General features: G+C 40.4%; 1 protein-coding gene across 5 annotated transcripts; it reads right to left on the bottom strand.

Annotated features, from left to right (window-relative positions):
* Nucleotides 1-8,066: 8,066 nt before the first annotated feature.
* Nucleotides 8,067-15,997, bottom strand: LOC120475072 (uncharacterized). Of its 5 annotated transcripts, none has more exons than XM_089132891.1 (17): nucleotides 15,836-15,996; nucleotides 15,517-15,618; nucleotides 14,692-14,801; nucleotides 14,514-14,601; nucleotides 13,990-14,034; nucleotides 13,236-13,289; nucleotides 12,944-13,033; nucleotides 12,813-12,857; nucleotides 12,631-12,711; nucleotides 12,348-12,410; nucleotides 9,817-9,912; nucleotides 9,689-9,733; nucleotides 9,551-9,595; nucleotides 9,435-9,452; nucleotides 9,262-9,306; nucleotides 8,334-8,498; nucleotides 8,067-8,228 (listed from the first exon to the last, which is right to left on the bottom strand). In XM_089132891.1, the coding sequence occupies exons 1-17, from the start codon at nucleotides 15,951-15,953 to the stop codon at nucleotides 8,098-8,100; spliced, it is 1,341 nt and encodes a 446-aa protein (XP_088989017.1). In that variant the 5' UTR covers nucleotides 15,954-15,996; the 3' UTR covers nucleotides 8,067-8,097. The 5 variants fall into 5 exon arrangements, with proteins under 5 accessions (XP_088989017.1, XP_088989015.1, XP_088989016.1 ...); XM_089132889.1 differs by having other exon boundaries at nucleotides 9,551-9,605; nucleotides 9,690-9,733; XM_089132890.1 differs by having other exon boundaries at nucleotides 9,551-9,605; nucleotides 9,690-9,733; nucleotides 12,822-12,857.
* Between the last annotated feature and the right edge of the window lie 300 nt (nucleotides 15,998-16,297).

Raw genomic sequence — 16,297 nt, 5'->3', positions numbered from 1 at the left:
AATACACACTTAGTCATTGTGCTTTGGTTGCGGAGTTTATTCAAAATTATAAATGAATGTGCTACTTAAATAACTTACATTAACTGGCACATTGGTATTCTGTCAACACAGGCTTTGATCCTGAGTTTAGGTGTAACATCAGTAGCGAACAGCCAATCACATGCTGATAGAGTTTATAGAATATTAACAATTTAAACAAATGTACACAGGAAGATTCGTCGTCTTTTGGGAGGTGAAACTACAGTAGTTGGCAGGATCAGAGACGGGCTCTGGCAGGATCACTCTGATTTCGTTTTCAGCTTATGTTTAAAACAATCACGTTTAAGCCACTGAATTAGTTTAGTCCGGTTATGCATACAACCGTGAACAGCACATGTTGTCCCTGAGCTCCGTAACGACATCTCTCATAAAGATTTGCGTCTTTAAATAGTAAAATAATTCTCCGAAAAACAGCTAGCCTCTTCGCTAACTAACACACAAAATACCATTGGAATGCTACTTCCGCCGCGTCACCGGAAGTTTCACCCACTTTATTTTTTACAGGAGCGCCCCTCGGAAACTTGTGGATAGAGGATAGGCATAGACACATACACTAGACCTCACCTGGGGGCTCTAAGTATGCGTCAAAACCGCCGCCATCTTGGAACAGGGGTCTTGTCATAGGAAGTAGCTAGGTAACGCTGCTATCTCTTCCTTTACTTCGAATTCATTGATGGTGGCGGACTTTTGTGCAGCGTATGATGTTCACGGATGAAATCTGAACTAGGAAGAATGTTTTAAAAGAAAAGAAAAGGAATAGTCGAATAAAGTCGTTATTTTTGTTTGTTTTTTCGCACAGAAAGTATTCTCGTCGCTTGATAAACATATAGTTGGGCCCCGGTAGTCACATGGAATATTTAAACATTTTCTTCATTGACTTTCTGGGCCGTCAAGAGCCAGTCCCTTAGGAGCCTATGTGGTAGTTATACAGCTCTCAAATTTAATCAAAAATATCTTCATTTGTGTTCCGAAGACGAACGAAGGTCTTACGGGGTTGGTACAGCATGGGGGTGAGTAATTAATAACTTAATTTTCATTTTTGGGTGAACTAACCCTTTAAAGTGGAGGGGCTCCCCTGTTTCAAGATGGCGGCTCTATTGACGCATTCGTTCCAATGAACTGCCGTATCCAAGGTGAGGTTTAGTGTATATGTCTATGGAGGATAGGGATGGGAAAATGAAGCCTCATGAATCAATGAGGCTTTCCCCTGACTGTTCCGGGAAAAGATTCAAAGCTTTGCGAGTGTCAATGACAGCGCCATCTGGTGCTTATTTAAAATATAGCAGCCAGAAAACAGATGAAGAAACTACAACACACTCCAAATAGTTTCAATGTTATGTCCATTTTTCCTTTCTAAACTAAAAAAATATCTTGACGGTGCATTCATCTCATTTATACTTAAAATGCCAATAAGCACTTCTTGGCTTGATAGAATTCAAATAGATACAGCACTGCACCATCCTATGATCTGAAAGACATGAGAGCAATTCTCAACAATACTACCATGATGTTTGAAAACATAAAACTTATCCAGTCTTGCCAATGAAATCATTTTATCACGGACATGAGACCAAGTGTATTACTTTTGTTCTCCACTTGAAATATCAATTAATTCATGTGGGGTCTTTTTAGCTGAACAAGACGCTGACATGACGGTAAATGAGGTTCCACGTGATTCCGATCTAAGTTGGACTTTGTGCAAATAAAATCTCCACCCAAAATTAAATACTCATCAACATCAACACTTTGTAAAACAGAGGATAAAGTATTTAAAAATGACATTCTTTCAACAGATGAGGTATATACAGTACACACAAATAAAACAACAACATTCCCAAAACAGGCTCCTACTTTCAAAAGTCTACTTTTAATAATCTATTCAACCTGATAAGAGTGTGGGCTGAAATTTTCAGCAAAGAGAACAGCAACTCCACCACTAAAAACATGACATACATTTTTTTTTCTGATGAGTTACTAACAATGTAGTCCTTTTGTGCATATCTCTAGCACCATTCAGATTCAGAGTAGTAACATTAGCGTGACACATACTTAAGGGAAAAAAAGGAGAAAAAAAAACGTCAAAAAAAAAAAAAAAGACAACTAAAGGTCATGGAATTAGACTTTCTCACTGTCATCATTACATAAGTCCAAAGTTGAGTTTCCTCAAAAAAGATTTTAGCCTTTAGACCTCTTTATTTGTAAAGGAGTCCTCCATCATAAACCCTTTGGTGTTCTCTACAAACTTGTCAGGAAAAAAGTTGTTAATGTGCACACCCCTCTTATTTTTAGTACCTCTAAGAAACAGTTTAATATCATCTACCTCATAATGACCAGAAAAATCACTCTGAGAAAGACAAACATTCGCATCATATGATTCACTGTCACTTCCCGTTTCATCCTTATCACTTAATTCTGTCAACTCTGATTTCTTTGCGTGTCTATCAATCCGTGTTTTACCAGACTGAACCAGACCAGAAATCTGCCTGCCCTGTTTCCATTGGACTGTCAACAGCTGTCTTACTCACGGTAGCTTGAGGATCATTGAGAGCATCGTTTAAACACCTCTCCGTCTCAATGCCTGAACATTAGACACTTCTAAACCAGCGTCAATTACCGCAATCACCGGTAAATCACCATCATGTTCGTCCCAAAGCACACACACACACACACACATTTAGTGACTGTTGCTAACTCGGACAAACGAACGGAGTTGCTAAGTGTCAGTGTCAAGATGTTTTTGATCCATTTTGGACACAGAAGGACCACCTCTCGTTGAGGAGATTTCAAGTGAAGCCATGGAGTGATATATAAAAGATTTAAAAGTAAATTTAGTGGGTAACAAGATTAATTTGGAAGCGAGGATTTTTACAGATCACAATGCAAGCTGTCGGTCGTCACAATCGCAACCAGGATCAACACTGTTCATGTACCGCAGGGTAAGATTAAATTAATTTACATTTAATCAATTTAATATGGAGAGGCTCTGAATTGTAGACCAGAGAACAGTTAGCTATGTAGGTTTGTTCGTTAGCATGGACTCGCTAACTTTAATTTTAACTTAATGCCCACGTCATTGGATTAACGCACAGCTCAATCCAAAGCAGAGATTTGGCTCTGTCTGTCTTATTTGGGTTCAGGAAATGAAATAAAATAAATTCATTTGCCCATCCTCTCAGGATACCTGTAATCAGTGTTACATGAACCTCAGGCACGTCGCTTTACCATTTTTGTAGCATAAACACCATCAAACTGATGAGAGCTTCGGATCTTCCCATGTTTCTCTATGGCGCTGAAGCCTACCCAGATAGCAAACTGACATTGAATCAACGTGGAAATATGACATCGAAACAACGTTGATCTGACATTGTTTTGCTCATCGAATTAACGTTGAACCAACGTCAGACGCGTCATTCTTTCAAAACTAACGGAAAATCAACTTGAAATCAACGCGTTGTTTCAACGTTATGAAAGCAAACCAATTTTCGATTTTCATTTAGCTTTGAAGAATGCCGCGTCTGACGTTGGTTCAACGTTAATTCGATGAGCAAAATCAACGTTGTTTCGATGTCATGAGAGACGTCGTTTCCACGTTGATTCAATGTCAGTTTGCTGTCTGGGTAAAGGTCACCGTGCAACTGATACTCAACTGCTATTGGCTCATCTGCGCTCGAGGGGAGGGGCTTACTGATATGCTGAAGACTCTGATAGAAACCCTGTTTGAGCCGTTAGACACATGGGGCTCTATCTTGCACCCGGCGCAATTGACTTTGCACATCGACGTATGTATCATTTGTATTTTGCTGCCGCGCAAAGCAGACTTTTCCCTTCACAGACTCGCGCCGGCAAACTAGGGAATGAACTTGGTTCAGCGCAAAAAAAGTGTTTTGGCACCAACAACAATCCCTGGTGCTATTTTGCAGTTCCAGAAAACAATTGCGCCACTGACCAGGGGTGCGTTTCCCAAAAGCATCGTTAGCCAACTATGATCGCAAGTTTCGTCGTTATCAGCATAGTTCAACGAGTCGGTGTTTCCCGAAACCATCGCTCCAACGAACATTCGCAAACAGCATCACAAAGTTGTGTGGTTTGAACGACAGCTCTCGACCTGTGGTTACAGGCATCGTTTCTATCTTGCATGACATTTGGAGGTAATAAATCCTGATCTTGAGCAAAATAAGCAAGCTGACATTCAGTACAACCGGTGCCTTTTATTTAGAATACATACAAATGCAATTTACGTCTTTTAGTTTTTCAAAAGTACTGTGTTTGAAGAGTGTGCATGTGCGAACGTGCTCTACTATGTAAGAACGAGCCAAATATTGAGTCTGGTAATAAAGCAAAACAACTGAGAATAATTAGAAATAGTCCTCAGATGACATGTCTGTAATTTATATAAAACAAATCTAGCGTTAATTGGATCTCAAACAGTTTCATTAAAAGCAGTTATTACTCCACGTGCGAAACCAATGTGGTTGAACGATACTTTGCGACAGTGGGTTTCGGGAAACAGTCGTGACTAGCTAGTTGATTTTTCCAACGATGCATCGTACTATGGTAGTGAATCAGTGAACTACGTCGTTGTAGGGGAAACGCACCCCATAGTCTCGTTGCGCGTACATTCAGATGCTATTTTAAGCCTGCATGCTTGCCCATAATGATACATTATTATAAGGAAAAAATATTAAAACATGAGGGAAATCATGGTTGTGTCCATGACAATGGAAAAAAATAGGCATAAAGCTCACACATTTACCCCAAATATTTATATGCATGTTTAACCGACGCTAATTTGGGTGTGTTTGTCCCATCCCCAATGTCACTTCTCTTTCTTTTACGGCCCTGATGAGAACATCGATCTCCTCGGCCGTAAACCGATTGTGAAGCGCGTCTGGTAAATGCGCCGTTAAAATAGTATTACGCCATGGAACAAGCGCACCTCGTTCATCACACTCTTAAAGGGAATGTGATTTGACGCTCTTATTGGTTTGTTTCCCGTTACGCCCAAACCACACCTATGAATAATGAAGCTACTTCAGACCAAACCTTTTTAGTTTTGCGTCGAGCGCAAGAGTCATTTATCCCGCCGGGAAAATAGCAACAGCGCCGAGATCCGCCCACAAAGTTACTTGCACTTTGCGCTTGACGCTTGCGTTTCAGATCGTTAAAATAGGGCCCATGGAGTTAAAACTTCTCACACTGAAGACAGCATTTCTTTTGTCTATTTCTTCAGTTAGAAAAAGTAAAAAGTGATGCTGAGATGGTATTATATTGAACAGATAAATATCCATTGCCTGTGTAGCTCTCCAACAGAGTTCATTGTAAAGCATATCTATTGTGAAGGCGCATTTTGTAGCGCTGTACTGGAATTTTCAGATGTGATCCACCAGACATATCGGTGATATACACCAGAAGAAAAATAACACATATGAATAGTTGGTATATATCCTGCACACATACACACTCAGCTCTGCTGGATCAGGTCAGCAGTGTCTCTAAAACGGCAATGTTGTTTACAACACATGCGTACACACACTCCCACACACAAACACGCATCTGCAACTTTTACAGAAACCTCAGCAATTATATTTCCTCATTTATTCTCTAGAACAACCTTTTTTAAAACAAATAAATAAAATGATTTCCTATCCCTGTTGCACAAGTTGTAAATGATCTGCTTCCTCATTCTACTTTCATGGCTCAGGCATTTTAACAGCATACAGACACAGTTACTCATGAGAGTGATAATGATAATTAAGAATATTGCCATTAAATTATTGTCAATGTAAGAAAAATAGAGTGAGGAATACATGTAATAAAGGTCCTCCTCTCTGATATTATTCATAATAATATCCTTGTCCAGTGCCTGGCAAAAGTCCAGGCCCTTATTCTTATTCTCCAGGGCTATTACTTTAGCTTAAAAACTTTTACGTATCTTAGCTTAAGAGCGATTCGGGACCGATCTGAGGGCAACTCTGAGCTAAAGCCTAGTTCACACTACATGATTTTAACCCTCCTACTATTTGACCACATTCAATGTTTAATGTCTGTAAATACATCATTTTTTTTCCTTCAGATTTAATGACTTTTCCTAGTTTAATGGGGACAATTCTGTAAAGATAAAATGAACCTGCTAATATTTTTAAGTCCTGTACACATTTTGTAGCATCGGTGTTCCTTGGGGTCAATTTGACCCCAGGCTCTTTTAGTTGTATCATAAAACAGAAGAAATATCAAAATTTCACACACATTTGTTTTGGTTGTTTTATTGAGGTCACTATAACATGTTATAATTTGAATTTATAATGTTTCTTGTAATTTTACATATTCAATATCATATTCCAAAAATTTCTTCTGTTTTAGGGCTCTAACCAAACATAACCATATCTGTAGTATTGTGAGAACCACTAGTAGTTCACATAACATGTGACATAATTCTCATGAGAACTAATAATTCTTTCCCGTGCCATGGGGGAGGGGAAAACATCATTTTTGTGAGAACATTGATGTTTCCCGTGCCGTGGGGGAGGGGAAAACATCATTTTTGCGAGATTGACCCCAAACATTACTCGTGTTACTATCCTTGATAGTTTTTCTTTCCAAATGTTATAGATTACAAAAATCTATACTTCGAAATATTATAAAACAAATAAAACACCAAATATATTTATACTTTTCCAATTTTAGGTCAATCAGTAAGACTTTATGTTGATTTGTAAATTTGTCCATAGTTGTGCAATGGGTATTCTGGATGTATGTGGGGTTAGGTGGGGTGGGGTGGTGGGTGGATGTCAACTTAAAAGGTTACTTAAGTAGTCAACAAAGACATAAATTAAGACAAACCTTTGTAAAAAATAAAATTTCATATTTTCATATTTCACGACAAGTCAAACCACGAACGACGTGCTAGTGAGCTGAACTGTATAAAGTTCAGCAAACTTCTGAACTGTATGAACGGCGTTCGTGGTTCGACTTGTCGAGACTGTTTTCCAAAGATAGCGCCGCCTGTATACACGATGTGAACTGTCTTTATAAAGTATCTTATTAAACGGTCTGTACACTTACAAAGTTCTCAATGCTTCGTTTTGCATGTATGGAGCCTCATTATGTTACTGTGTTAATGTGGGGCTATTTTGAGCCTTGTTAGTGGTATAAACTAGCGATTTCTTATTACTTATTAAATGCCCCCAGTACTAGCGTTATACGCTAAACAGTTTTTAGAGATAAAACTCTTTACAATTGATTATCATGAAAACAAATCTCAGAGAACGGTTGACAAGATACCAATGTTTTATTAGACCAAAGGTTCATTTTGCGCCGGAGTTCTCCTTTAATCCGCATCACCATTTGTACTCGTTGTGAATACGCAGGCCACAAGAAGTAATTACGTGGATTTGTTTAGTTTTTTAATCACTTTTACTCAGGACATGCTAGCTTGCAACAAAGGATTCCATGTGCTAAGCTAAGCTAGCGCCAACCCTGTCAAACTAAAACAATCCATGCACTGAGACAAAAATGCATTTGCACACATATCTAAATGTAGGAAAGAATGTGAATAAGCCCTATTTCAAAAAACGGTGGAGTGTTCCTTTAACTGTTAATGTATTTACTTTGGTACTGTACTTGTAGCGCTTTGGGTACAAGAAAAGCGCAATATAAATACAATTTATTATTATTAAAAAGCTATTTTACTGTAAGCCCTTTATTTTACTGTGTATAAGTGTTGTGTGTTAGGACAGTTTTAGGATAGCACAGTAACCTTGGATGAATTTGTTTATATTCATATTGTACAAAAACAAAAAATATGTCCACACAGTCGCACACACAAGTCCAATTTGAACTACAGTAAATGCATGAATTTTGCTGCCTTGATGACACTGTTTTTAAACATTTGACAAAAATAATTTGGTTTCATATGATGAAACTTTCAAACATTATTGGAAAGTAGTTAATCTGATGAACTGCATCTGTGTGAGAAGAACTGACGTTATACATCCACTAAAAATCATCAAAACACAGACAAAAATGAGTTCTTGGTGTGAGAAAGTTTCTTATTTTTATTCAGGCACAGCTAACTCCCACATCTTCACCATGACTACAGTTATGAGTTTCAATTCCTGCATGTGGACAGTCAAAAATGCTCCTCTCATTCCCAGTACATCTCAACTCATCCAGCCAGATTTTTCCAGTTCCTGCAAGAGATACACAGCAGAGTGTTCTGAGAGGGTTGTGGAAACCATAGCCTGTATACCATGAGCCATTAACTAAAACCCCTTAAGAATAGACCGATACATCACCTGCAGTGGCTGAGTACACCCCGGTGGACCTCTGGAAGCCCAACATCCTACACACCACCAAAGCATCCACAGAGTCAAAGCTGTCATCACACACCGTTCCCCAGACGCCATTATACAGCACCTCGACTCTTCCACGCGTGGAGCTTCCCACTAAACGAATCACAGCTACAGACAAATACACATATATGAGACATGTTTGGGCATTGGTATGTCATGCTAAAGTGACTGTTATTTTGTAGAGTAGACAAAAAAAAAACTACAAAAATACAAGAATCTCTGAGAATTGAATAGACGTTAACACTAGCTATGTTATCATTCACCTATTTTAATGCGAATTTTGGGTTATCACATTCAAAAAAGGCTGGATGGAAACACCAAGATGAGCATAAATTGATAATGTGCATAATGTGTTCATGTGCATAAAACTTACGGTGCGAATAATAAGAGATAAGAGGCCATGCACATAAACTACACCTTTGCAGAATAAATCCTTTGATGCGCAACAATAACCTCATGTTACTTTGACTCCGCAGAGCCTGTGATTGGATAACTGGAGTAACCAGTAGACCAATGGAATCGCAGCATCTCAAATGTTGGTTTGGTGATTCTGAAACGTCGGAGTCAAAGTCTTACATCAGAATGATTTTGTTTAACTCCTACAGAAGCATCTCACACGATTGGGTTCCCAAACACCAGCATCCGAACGCAAGAGAACATGACAGCGTTTATTGTGTTTCGTCTGACGCTCTGAGACGAGTGAATAGTATAGTCTGACACTCTGGAGGAAAACAGAATGCAGCAACACCCATTTTTTATTACAGATATAATGTGCCAATTTGGGCACAAGTTAAATCTGAAACGCTGGATGGAAACATAGCTAGTGACACACTGTAGTAAAGAGAGATGGATCAGTATTTATGGAAATTACCAGGCACAGGCACACCACCCTTGGGTCCTACATCACCCTTCGGGCCTGTTTAAGACCATCATACATACAATCATGTAAATACAATCAATTCAATTGCAAAACAGGTTAATAATCACATAGATGCTGTGCACTCACAAATATTGTGGATACACGCGAAATATGCAAAAACATACCTTGATCTCCCTTTTGCCCTGGGAGAAAATAGGGTAAGAGGAAAAGAAGAAAGTCAAGGAACACACACAGATGTATGTTGCCTTCTTGTCATTAATAAACTTTTTAAGAAACCAACCTGAATCCCCTTTACTGCCCTTTACTCCACTCAGACCAGGAATTCCTGGGACACCAACAAACAACATCAAACTCGCATGACGACTGCATGACATGAACCCAATGTTTATTTTCATTTTCCATGTTTGTCTTTATTTACCTGGCAAGCCTTTATCTCCCTTTTCCCCCTGCTGTCCTGGGGGCCCTGAAAACAATTATTTACCCAAAATTATTGGCAACAGCATATATCACTATTATGTGCATGTGTTCTTAGCATTCCTACAATACCTTGAACCCCAAGGCCACTGTCTCCCTTTGGTCCAGGCGAGCCTTTTTCTCCAGGCGGTCCTTGCAGGCCAGAAGGTCCCTGTGGACCAGGAGGCCCTAAAAGATCAACCAACCACAGGTGAGGGCACAAATCAATAAGGAATTATGACATTCAGTCTGCCTGAAAACGGTCACATTTACTGGGTACCAGGATGGTACAATGAGCACTTGTGAGGAAAAACTTTAATCTCTGTATTTGCTGAAGTTGCCAAGTTAGTGACTCGCAATGCGTCAATGACGCTGTGGGAACACTCCTGTGTGTACTGTTTTTACACCAGAGGCCAGCCTCGAGAGGCTGGATCCCTTTGTAGAATATTTATCGGAATGGAAGATTCTGCCAAATATATCTCAATGGGTCCTGCATATAGTCGAGAAGGGGTACAGAATCAAGTTCGGTTCTCGTCCACCACATTTCAATGGGGTGTTACTCAAAGTGGTACACCCAGAGCAGGCTCTGGTGATGGAACAAGAAGTGAAAACACTTTTAGCAAAGAAAGCTATAGAGGAGGTTTCTCCGGCCGATAGAGACTGAGGGTTCTACAGCCGGTACTTCATTCTACAGCCGGTACTTCATTGTTCCGAAAAAATATGGGGGGTTGCATCCCATTTTAGATCTTTGTCTTCTCAATCATTCAGTCATGAAGTTGAAGTTCAAGATGGAGGGAACCGAGGTGGTGAAGCACATTTAGGGGTTTTATAGCCAGGTTCAGGTGGATCTGTTCACGTCTCAAGATACGACGCACTGTCCACTGTGGTTTACCCTCACGCACCCAACCCCACTATGGCTAGACGCGTTGGTGCAGACGTGGCCGAGGCTACCGCTGTACGCTTTTCCCCCAATTGCTCTGCTCCCGGGAGTTCTGGAGAAGATCCACCAGAACAGAGTGAGTGTCTTGTTAGTAGCTCCTTTCTTGCCAAGCCGAATTTGGTTCTCGAACCTGATTTCCCTTCTAGACGGTCCTCCCTTGGAGCTACCGGTCAGGAGGGACCTTCTTTCTCAGGCAGGAGGAGAGATTCTCCATCCTCCCCAGAAGCACTCAATCTGTGGGTCTGACCTCTGAGGGGACCCAACCATTGTAAGCTCCAGAGCTCCATCCACAAGGAAACTTTATGCCCTGAAATTGAGGGTTTTCACCCCATGGTTCAATGTCAGTGGGATCCTGCACGGTTCAATCAGTTCAATACTTGGAGTTCCTTCAAGACCGTTACTTGTCAGGATCCCCTTCTACTCTGAAGCTTTATGTTGCGGCCATCACTGCCTACCATGCTCCCTCTGGGGTTTTTTAATTAGAAAAGATCCTCTTTTTATTCGTTTCCCCCATGGTACCCTGAGGCTGAGGCCTGCAGTTCGGTCTAGAATTTCATCCTCGGATCTGGCTGTTGTTCTAGAAGGTCTATCTGTTGCTCCCTTTGAGCCTTTTGAGTCTGTCTCAAATAAATTTCTGACCCTCAAAACTGTGTTCCTTCAAGCTATTTCCTCTCTGAAAAGAGTAAGAGACCTCCAGGCACTGTCTGTGTCTCCTTCATGCCTTGCGTTTGCGCCTGGTATAGCTAAGGCTTTCCTCGATCCTAAACGAGGTTATGTTCCTAAGGTTCCAACCAAAATTCTGCAGGCGTTCTATCCTCCTCCCTTCAAAGATTCAGAGTAGAGGAAACTGAACCTTGTGTGTCCAGTCAGAGCACTGGATACCTATGTTCACAGATCTTCACGTTGGGGAATTTCTGATCAGTTGTTTGTGTGCTTTGGTCAGCACAAGAAGGGCCTTCCTGCATCTAAACAGACGGTTAGCAAGTGGATAGTCGAGGCTATTTCTCTTGCAAATGAGGTTCTGGGCCATCCTTCTCCTTTATCTATCAGAGCCCACTCTACTAGGGGTATGCCGGCTTCTAAAGCGTTACTCTCATGGGTATCTATCTATTCAAGAGGTGTGTGACGCAGCTGGTTGGTCCTCACCACTTACGTTTGCCAAATTGTATGACTTGGATGTCGATACCCCGGGGTCTAGAGTTCTCATGTCTTGACATTGTAACTGACAGGTTCTCGGATGTATGGCGTTTCTGGCATTCTCGTTCCCATCGCATCATTGACGCATCACGAGTTCCTTCGAAAGGGAACGTCTCAGATTACGACTGTAACCATAGTTCCCTGAGATAGGGACAGAGACGATGCATCACTTTGCCATACCTCCTTCATCCGAGATCGACTGCTTCGGCTTCGGTGCTCAGACGCATTCACAGCATTTGGGGCATTCCCACAGCGTCATTGACGCATCGTCTCATTCCCTATCTTAGGGAATTATGGTTACAGGCGTAACCTGAGACATTTTATGACGTTCAGGTAAATACTGGCTGTAAAATAATCTGTAGTTTTTAGAAAGACTTATTATCTTTGAAAGTCTACACACATGGTCTCCTGAGTACTTTGTTTTACTCTATATAATATATATATCTTTAAATAGTGTTGTTTTGTTTCTTCCCAATAGCTTTCTTACCGCTTACACCTGAAGGCCCCGGCTCTCCTCGCTCACCGCTGGGACCCGGGTCTCCTTTAGGCCCTGCGGAAGAGAGATTTTAAGTACAAGCAGTCAAGTGTTTCAGTGGTGTTTAATAAGGATAGCATCACTATTACTACTGATTAAAGTGGTGTTGTGATGTGGTTGTAGTTTTGCACAACTGCACTTATTTATCTTCTTGATATTTTAAGAAGTACTAGTAATTAGCAGGTCTAAACAAGCTATCAAATCATCCGGGTCAGATTTATCTTTGAAGAAGTACCTGGATATCCACGGATCCCTGCTGTTCCTTGCAAACCAGTCTTTCCATCGGCACCTGGACGACCGTCATTCCCCGGTAAACCTTGTGTGCACAGAGCAGTAAAACTTTTTCCACAACACATATTTTCTTTTTTATTACAGTATGAATTATTAAGGTTGCCTTTCATCATAATAATCAGGCACCTTGTATACCTCTCTCTCCTGCATCCCCCTTTAAGCCTGGGAAACCTGGAGACAGAAGTACATACAGTCAGGGAGAGATGTGGATCTGCAATACTGGGATGAGAGATGTGTGAAAGTAAGGAGGCGATTACCAGGTTTACCCGGAGCGCCGACCATTCCCCGTTCCCCTGCGAGACCTAGGTCTCCTTTCTGCCCCTTTTCACCTGGAGCTCCAGGCTGTCCTAGCTCCCCAAATACAATCATTTTCAATAAATGTTCATTGTTTTGCAGCATTTTCTTTGTATATACCAAATAACTGAAAGTTACTAACGTAACACTAAATCAATGCGGCATGTTAAAACTGACGAAAAATTAAGAGTACAATACTCACACATGCTTCACACCCATAGACATATGCATACAGATATACAAAAATACACTCACCCGGTGAGCCAAGTTCTCCTTTCTGTCCCGGTGTTCCTGGGAACCCATGAGTACCTGATACAGAGCACATCTGGAGTATAAATACTGAATAAATACACCAAAAAGACAAAAATACCATTCACACGCATCTGTTGGAACAGAGGATGGAATGGTCAAATGTCAGCTTTAGTTGAGTTCAGTGTTTATGTCTGTTTTGACCAGCAGGGAGCACTAAAACTACACAGATTATGGAGTAACATGTGGTAAGTGATTGTCTCTATTCTGGTCACTGAGATCTGCTGCTGGTTTCAAAGGAAGAGATGAAAATTAGCCAATGCACATCCCTTTAAACTGGGGACAGGATTTCAGGGATTTTGGGGGCCTCACAGATGTTTGGTATCCTTCTGGATTCCAGCTAGGAAGAGTTGTGCAGCTAAACCTTATTCCTCTGCCTTCCCATGCCGGTTGATGATGGTTTGAATCCCGTTCAGAGCAGTGTGAGTAGTCAAATCAAGTCACCTTTACAGTGTTCAGGGTGATGTCCTCGCCCATCTTAGTTCAGCTCTCATATAATGGTGTTAATGCAAGCAGATCAATAATACTGTTGAATATCAAGTGGGACCTGTTACATTGGTGCCGTGACCCGGAGGGACCCGGAGGGTAACGCAGTTAGTTATGCAGATGAAACTTCAAGAGGCTTCGACTAATGTTAAATGAGAGTGAGAGTGGGACTGAGTGACAATATTTTCAAGGCATTATCACAGGACACAGTTACCTTGTAATCCAGGTGGACCAGGCGGACCAGGCGGACCAACCATGACTATAAAATATAAAAGAAAACAATAACCGTAATTCTGTGAGACATGCCTATGGTGTCTCCAGATAAAATGCTTTAAAGGTGTCATGAAATGTAAAATTTAAGTGTTCTTGATATTTCCACATGTAAGTGTTTACTCTAAAATGAAATCATACTCCAACTTTTACCTTAAATATTACTCAAATATGTGTTGTTGTGAAATTAATTTCCACCCTTATGAAATGGCAGGATTTGAAATGTTCCCATTCTTGATGTAACAATTTTCCCAAACACTTGTGCTGCTATTGAGGTGATACAGGTAAGGTTAGGACAGGTTTGGTAGTCTGGGTAGGGTTAAGTGGTAAGAGAAGGCCAACAGAGTCATTATGTAATTACAGATCTGAAAATGCATTTCATGATCCCTTGAACGATTGAAATCATGACAGATTCTCAATATATTCCCTGGTCAAACAGTAGGATTCCTCTTGTGTGTATATGTGTACCTCTCTGTGCACTAACGTTGAGTTGGTTTAGTTGAGTCTTCAGTTTCTCTAGAGTCCCGTCATTCCCACACAGATCGGACAGACACTCCTGTTAACACACACACACCTTCAGCTCATATACCAGAATGTGTTTTTATGGCACAACATGAATGATGGTGTGAGGTGTGTGTATATATACCCCATCTGAGCTGGAGCTGCCCAGCTTGAGTCCTTCAGAAGACTTGAGCTTCTCTGATCTGGGATCAGCTGATGTACAGTGAGTGTGAACCCAAGCCTCCAGAGTGAAGACTGCATACAATACACACCATACAAAGCAGATTAAATGATGGAACAACAGAAACAAGGTGATAGCTTACATGATGCTGTGAAATATTCATGTAGTCACAAAAAGTGTTGGACACTTACTGTAAAGTGCAAACACATTCGATAAAAGCGGTCAGTTATATATTATATAAAGCTCAGCTCACACAGAATTCACTTTCAAACCAAGCAGATTTCTATTGGTCAGTGCGGTGAATTCAAGTCACTATCTTGAAAATCAGTGAAATCTGCATGGGGGATTTTTTTTTTTTTTTTTGCATGGATTCCTAGAGTGAGTTTTGCCCATGAATCGCCAAGCATTGGTAAATGTGAAATGTACACATTTTATTGCATTATACAACAAAATATTTAGTGGGATCTGTAAAAGAATGACCTTTTGCCCAATACATTTTATTCAGCTTTTGTTTTGGTGGTTACAGAATAAGTGCATTTTTAAGTCAGTCATAGAGAAACCAGGAGTAGAAATCACTTTGACTATCAACACGATCCATTGACTTCTGACAACTACAAAAGGTCACAATTCTTCTTCATTTTGTTAAGTTTATTTATAATGTAATTATTTACACCCTAAAACTAGCTTGGTTTCAAATCAATGCCACTTCGTTTGACATTTTGTATATAATGCAAGGGCATTTATAAAGATATACTTTTAAAATGTGAATTTATTTATTTATTTATTTACCTTTATAGACCAGGAAAGAGTTCAGTGCAACCAGGAGCAGGAGAAACACAATGAGAACATGAATACAGCGACATTTCTTCGCTGGTTTCTTCAGCGTTAGCTCTGTAACAAGCAATGCAGAACTCTGGATTAAACTACAGAAAACTGCACAAGTCCAGAAAAAGTCCACTATTGAAATGTTATGAGGGCAATTAAATTAGCGCCATTTTAAATTTCAATACACAGTATTTCCATTACCAACATCAGTCAATCAGTATTTAAAATATCAGACCACTGAATGTCATAATTGATCAGAATGAAACATCCCAGAAACACTCACCGTTGTACTGGAAGTCGTAGCGCTCGGCTTCATTGAGCCTCATGTTGTCTTCATAAAGAGGGTTTGCCTGGCTGAATACAGACGCCTGCCCTTCAACTGAGTCCACTTCTGTCTCCATCAGCTCCACCACAAACTGACCTCTACACAGCCTGGGTGACGGTTTAAAAAACAAAACCAATGGAAAAAAACAAAAAACAAATGCTGGCTCATCGAAACACAAGTCATCTGACAGAAGAGATGCAGCGGAAATTGTTCCAATGAGTTTGTCAAGAAAAAGGAAGTTGTGTTGTTATTGTGTTGGATACAGTAGCAGGTTAAGCATAAACTGCCTTTGCTGAAGACTGGAGTAATGATGCCGACAATTCAGCTTTGATCACAGGAATAAATTAAGTCAAGTCAAGTCAAGTCACATTTATTTATATAGCGCTTTTCACAATACAGATTGTATCAAAGCAGCTTCAC

This window comes from Pimephales promelas, chromosome 7 (assembly GCF_988280905.1).
Source record: "Pimephales promelas chromosome 7, fPimPro1.hap1.1, whole genome shotgun sequence".
In the NCBI taxonomy this organism is placed as follows: domain Eukaryota; kingdom Metazoa; phylum Chordata; class Actinopteri; order Cypriniformes; family Leuciscidae; genus Pimephales; species Pimephales promelas.
The sequence above is the reverse complement of the archived record's forward strand: the minus strand, read 5'-3'. Positions and strand labels throughout refer to the sequence as shown.

Excerpts from the sequence above, each read along its gene's own strand:
- LOC120475072 (XM_089132889.1), bottom strand. The coding sequence starts at position 15,953 with ATGGAGACAGAAGTGGACTCAGTTGAAGGGCAGGCGTCTGTATTCAGC. Across the intron at positions 14,802-15,516 it reads CTCTTTCCTGGTCTATAAAG|TCTTCACTCTGGAGGCTTGG; the intron begins GTAAATAAATAA and ends TATTGTATGCAG. Across the intron at positions 13,290-13,989 it reads TGGTCCACCTGGATTACAAG|GTACTCATGGGTTCCCAGGA; the intron begins GTAACTGTGTCC and ends GCTCTGTATCAG.